This window comes from Pyrus communis, chromosome 7 (assembly GCF_041283825.1).
Source record: "Pyrus communis isolate YQ-2024b chromosome 7, ASM4128382v1, whole genome shotgun sequence".
NCBI lineage: Eukaryota > Viridiplantae > Streptophyta > Magnoliopsida > Rosales > Rosaceae > Pyrus > Pyrus communis.
The window spans coordinates 11,011,918-11,017,840 of record NC_142571.1 but is presented as its reverse complement, the minus strand read 5'-3'; the positions used below and the strand labels follow the sequence as shown (position 1 = coordinate 11,017,840).

The 5,923-nt window shown below is 34.2% G+C and overlaps 1 protein-coding gene across 1 annotated transcript; it reads right to left on the bottom strand.

Annotated features, from left to right (window-relative positions):
- Window positions 1-4,180: 4,180 nt before the first annotated feature.
- On the bottom strand, window positions 4,181-5,483 carry LOC137734271 (uncharacterized). Its single transcript, XM_088697379.1, has 2 exons — window positions 5,043-5,483; window positions 4,181-4,894 (listed from the first exon to the last, which is right to left on the bottom strand). Exons 1-2 carry the CDS (start codon window positions 5,481-5,483, stop codon window positions 4,181-4,183), a joined length of 1,155 nt encoding a protein of 384 aa, XP_088553505.1.
- Between the last annotated feature and the right edge of the window lie 440 nt (window positions 5,484-5,923).

Here is a 5,923-nt window from a genome sequence, read left to right as displayed (position 1 = left end):
AATGTTCTTAAAAAGGTTGCTTTTCAAGCTTTACATATTTTTCTCATGTCCTCTGTTGTGCATTTCTACGTATATATTGTTGTTGATGTTGTAGTCTATTTGTTATTCAGAGCAAATAAAATGCTGAAAGAAATTGATTTAAGTGAACAAATATCCGAGGAGGAGTTTTGGTAAAAAAAATTAAGGAGATTGGTTAGAGATCAAAAGAAGAACAACTTTGAGGAACTAAACTTTTAATTTTCAAACATTGCTCCAAGACTAGGCACATCAATTGCATCCAAAATAGAGAAAACAAGAATGAGTTTACATGTTTTTGGTAAAGGTGTCAATCGAAACAAATTGATTGTTCACACAATATGCTTGCCTCCAAATCCTAAGTGGCCAGGTGAAGGAGACTTTGGAGTCATAAATCCTTTCCTATCTGCTTAAACCCTCCCTTTCGCTCTCGAGTATCAGGGAACAAGTGAGAAATTAATTTATAGGAAGAAGATAGGTGTGTGAATCATATATTTGTATGTTGGCTAGTGTTCTAGTGTGGGACTTTTGTCATCCGTTGTATATGTGCAGATGGTGTCGTTCTAAAAATGTGTAAACAAAGTTATGGTCAATATGTTCAAACCTTTTTATTATACAGCATGCTACATGTTATGCAATCGTTTGTTAAACTATTTAATTTGTTCTATTATTTATATTACATGTCACTTGCTCTGATGCAATGTTGTTCTCCTAATAACCCAAAAAAAAAAAAAAAAAAAACTACCGCTCTTCTTTAAGATATGATTTGAATCATAAGACAATTTTTTTATCTTGCCGCAACACACGGACATCAATTCTTCTAGTGTAGTCTAAAAATGTAGATGCAAAGTCCAGTGAATTAGTAAAAAGACCTAATGCGGGATAGGTGTATATTTTCTTACCTGAAATAAGCAAGCCCACTAAAGGAAATTGCAACTCTCTTTCCGTTAACCTAGATCAAAAAAAGGAAATTTAGTGTATGCACTAGAGCAACTCCCATCAATATTTTAAGTGCATATAACAAGCACATACTTTATGCCCCTAAAATGAGAGAGGGAGAGAGTTTGTACATCCCAGTTTCCATTGCATGGTTAGTCAAAATTTCTGTAACAAGAGTATGTGATACACACCAATGATTGGTATGTTATAGCAGTAAGAATGTGAAGGTAAAAGAGTCTTACATTGGTGAAAGAGAAACAGAAACTTTGCAAGGGCTTATAAGAATTGGGTGACTCCTCGTATTGCCAATTGATTTATGGTGGAACCTCAATTTTTTTTCAACAACTACTAGCAATTTCATGAGCTTTTCGCACACCAACTTCATCACAATTGAATGAAAAATTAGTGCTAATATATACTCTGAGGAATATGGAAGAATTCAAATCTGGTCATTTCAAGGCATTATAAAGACAATGTGACCCATTTCCAGTTTTGAAAGGAAAATCGATGAGCAAAAGAAAAATTACTTTTACTACTTTCCTAGAACCTAAGCCTTGGCAATTCCATATAGTTCTCCTGATTAAGGTGCAGCAGTGAGGAGAAGACTTCGAGTTCTTTCTAGTAAAGTTCATCATCTCTTTCATCATGTCAAGCTCACAAGGTTAGTTTATTCATTGTGTCTGAATGGTATGAGACTAACTCTATGTCCTGATAGAGTTAATATTGTAATAGCTAGGATTATGACAAGTGTCATTAGATTAGTTGCTATGTTATAAGGTAGTTAGTATTTGTGTAAAGCTATAAATACAAGATGTTGTAATTATTACAATTCATTCAATCAAGAAGTTGAAATTCGGTATAACAAACTTTCACTCTATAAACTCTCTCTCTACATTGTTGACTTCCTCTGCAAGCTTCATACAAAAGTTATCATGTCCCTTCTTGAAATATTATTGCTGAAAATGAATTATCATCTACATATGGCATCTATATGCTTAATACTTTTATTTACCCCTTTTTATGTTTTTGGGATGGGTAATGCTCTAGAGACCAAATTTTTAAACCAAATTTTGTAAACCAAAACCAAATGATGTGGATATTGATGATCGGATTATTACTTTAGTGTTGACTAACATGCTTATTTCTTATTGGTGACACATCATTTGGTTTGCCAATTTGATTTAAAAATTTGGTCTCCCTAGCATTATCCTTTTGGGATATGTAAATATGAGATTTTCTTTAGTGCCATACATGTAATTTGGAATCCTATTTACTTTTCTCTCTTTGTATGGCGGAGCCCACTCTCTAAAACATGTTAAAAATGTAAATTTTCATTTTCCGGCCAAGATGGGTATTTTATATCCCAGCCATTGGAGTTTTTGAGTGAACTAAAAAAGTAAAATGTCAATTTCAAGGCATTATGTATTTTCCGATAGAAATGCTCTTAATACTCCAAAATGTATTACAAGAACACTATCAATGAAATAGACGCACTATAAAACTACGAAAACACTAGAAATGCACTTTAAAGAACCCAACAAGGTCCCATATGTAAATTCACTCATATTTATTGCATTAATATTTAAGTTCCTCTACTATTTGTAGTGCATCTCTAACAATTATTTTCCTAACTATTTGTAGTCCCCTTCAGAAGTTCTAGAAATCTTGATTCCTAGTATAACATCTGCAACTCCCATATCTTTCATATCAAACTTACTAGCCAACATTCTTTTGGTACATTTAATTATCTCATGATTACTACCAATAATTAGCATATCATTGATATATAGACACACAATGACATATCCATCTTGTGTGCTTTTAGTGTAAACACATTTGTCACACTCATTTATTTTAAAGCCATTTGCAGTGTCAAACTTATGGTGCCATGCTTAGGTGCTTGCTTTAAACCATAAAGTGATTTAACAAGTCTACATACCTTTTTCTCTTGGCCATGCACTATGAAACCTTCAGGTTGTTCCATATAAATTTCCTCGTCTAAATTACCATTTAGAAAAGCAGTCTTGACATCTATTTGATGAATCTCAAGATTATGAATTGCTGCTAAAGCAATCAACATACGGATGGATGTTATCCTCGTGAATGGCGAATATGTATCAGCATAGTCTAATCCTTCTCTTTGCTTATAACATTTGGCAACAAGTATTGCCTTGTATTTGTCAATAGATCCATTTGTTTTCATCTTCCTTTTGAAAATCTATTTATAACCCAAAGGTTTGTTTCCAGGAGGAAGATCCACCAATTCCTATGTATGATTTTGCATGATGGATTCAATTTTAGCATTAATAGCCTCTTTCTATAATGGAGCTTTTGTAGAAGATATAGCTTCCTTATATGTTTGAGGCTCATTTTCTATTAAGTAAGAAAATCATGTCCAAAAGGCGTTGATGTCTTAACCCTCTTACTACGTCATGGTTCAATTTGTTGTACATCTTCTCTGTCTACAAAATTATCATTACTTTCCTTATGACTAGTATTAAAGTCATCATAAGTTCTTTTCAAAGAACTTTGTTCTTGTGCAATTTTCCATGGAAATACATTTTCAAAGAATGCGGCATTCCTTGATTCAATAATTGTGGAAATACATTTTCAAAGAATGCGGCATTCCTTAATTCAATAATTGTATCAACATGTAATTCCAAATTATCCGATTTATGTACAAGAAATCAATATGCACCACTATTTATGGCATAACCAATGACACAATCAATGGTTTTAGTTCTTATTTTAATCTTTTTAGGATCAGGGACCGTTGGCTTAGCTAGACACCCCCAATCTTTTTGCTAAGTTGATTCTCAACTTCTTTCTTATAATTTGTGAAGCTTTTAAGGCTTCATCTTTGCTTCTTAGCAAATACACATAGCAGTATCTTTTGCAATTGTCTATGAAAGTCCCACAATTCAACTTGAGGGTTACTAGTCAAGGTCAAATAAAATATTTCTTACCTCCTCTTGTTTGCACAAACTTTAAATCATAGATATCACTATGAGTGAAAATGATGCTTTAGTTGACTTTGCTTCCACACAAGTTTCACATTTATGACTTATATCAATATGAAACTTAGGTAATATGTCCATATTAATTAGCCTACATATAGTATCATAATTTACATGTCCTAACCTCCTATGCCATATATTTGGCGATTCCGCAATATAAGCAGAAGAATTAACTTTATTGATAATTTTGGGTACAATAGTCATTACATTCATTTTGAAGGGCCATAATATCCTCTCCCAACATACATTCCACTCTTTGTGAGTACAAATTTATCAGCCTCAAACACCAAACAAAAACCGTTCTTGCTTAATAATGGTCCGGAGGCTAAATTCTTTCTGATGTCAGGCACATGAAGCACATCGTTAAGAGTAAGCTCCTTTCCAGAAGTCATCTTTAGAATTACCTTTCCTAGGCCTTGAACCTTGGATGTAGAAGAATTCCCCATGAACAGTTGCTCTCCATGAGTAACTTCTTGATAGGTGGTAAACATTTTCCTATTTGAGCAGATGTAGTGAGTAGCCCTAGTGTCAACCCACCCTTCCTTAGTGTTTCCCACCATGTTAACTTCAGATACCATGGCCACGAGATTTATGTCAAAGATCTCATTGGACAACCTCTCTTCCTCGGTAATGTGTACTTCGTTACTCCTTTTTTTTGGAATTGTCTTGGCCTTTGCAGTTTCGACATTCGCTAGCACAATGTTCTGTCTTGTTGCAAACAAAGCACTTGCCTCTGAACTTCTTAGAATTCCCTTGGCTTGAACCTTCACCAAAGTGCTTCCTCCTTTTGTTATTCTTTGACCCCCTTCCACAATGTGTGCCTTGGCTTGCATAGGTTGGCTATTAGATTTCTTTTTAGAGCCACGATTATTCTCCTCAATCCTTAATCTTATGATTAAATCCTCAAGTCCCATCTCTTTGTGCTTAGCTTGAGATAGTTTTTGAAATCTTTCCAAGTAGGAGGCAATTTTTCTATCATTGCAGCTACTTGAAAAGTCTCACTTAGAGACATCCTTTCAACAAGTATTTCATAAAAAAAAAAAGTTGTGGCTCTTGGACTTGATTGATAACCTTCTTGGAGTCTGTTATTTTGTAGTCAAGAAATTGGCCGACCACGAATTTCTCCATGCCGGCATCTTCAATCTTATATTTCTTGTCAACAGAGTTCCATAAGACTTTTGCATTTTTAATTAGACTATACACATTGTATAGTGCATTATCTAATGCATTGAGGATGTAATTCTTGCAAAGAAAATCAGAATTGTTCCACACATCTACTGCAACCACTTCTTCTGAGATAGTTCCAAACACTGGCGCATCCTCAGTCAGAAACTTTGCCAAATTCAAAGTGGTGAGGTAAAATAACATTTTCTGTTGCCACCTGTTAAAGTCTGTCCCATTGAACTTCTCAGGCTTCTCACCATGATTGGTGAAAGTTGGGATCACCACGGGCACAACACTACCAACTGACGTGCTACCCAGTTTGCTAGAAGAATTACTAGTATCATCCATTTTCCCTTAAGAGAGAAAGATCACACAATTTCTTAACACCGTAACCCACAAAATTATTTAAAAAAACTTGGCGTAATAAAATATAACAATTTAACAAAGGATCTTGTCTTAAGTTGTTGGAAATAACTTGGGAAAACAGTTATATAATTTATTATAAACTATTAAACAATACATACACAATAAAATCTCTACAAATGCAAGAAGAACAAAGGATAGAAGAACCTTAAGAGATCGAGGCTAGAATTTGATTCTATAGCCTCAATATAAGATTGTCCCTCACTGGTGCTTAAGGTTTGTGTTGGCAAATGTCTCCTAGGACACATCAATCTTTCTCTTTGCGGAAGTAGCACTCCAATCCACAAGGAACAACGAACCAAAAGTGTTTAAACTTTCTCTTTCTCAGATACTAAAACTACTCTATTTCTATTTGATTTTTGTAT

Coding starts and splice junctions, on each gene's coding strand:
- LOC137734271 (XM_088697379.1), bottom strand. CDS start 5,483: ATGGATGATACTAGTAATTCTTCTAGCAAACTGGGTAGCACGTCAGTT. Junction 4,895..5,042: donor AAATAACAGACTCCAAGAAG/GTTATCAATCAA, acceptor TCTCAAGCTAAG/CACAAAGAGATGGGACTTGA.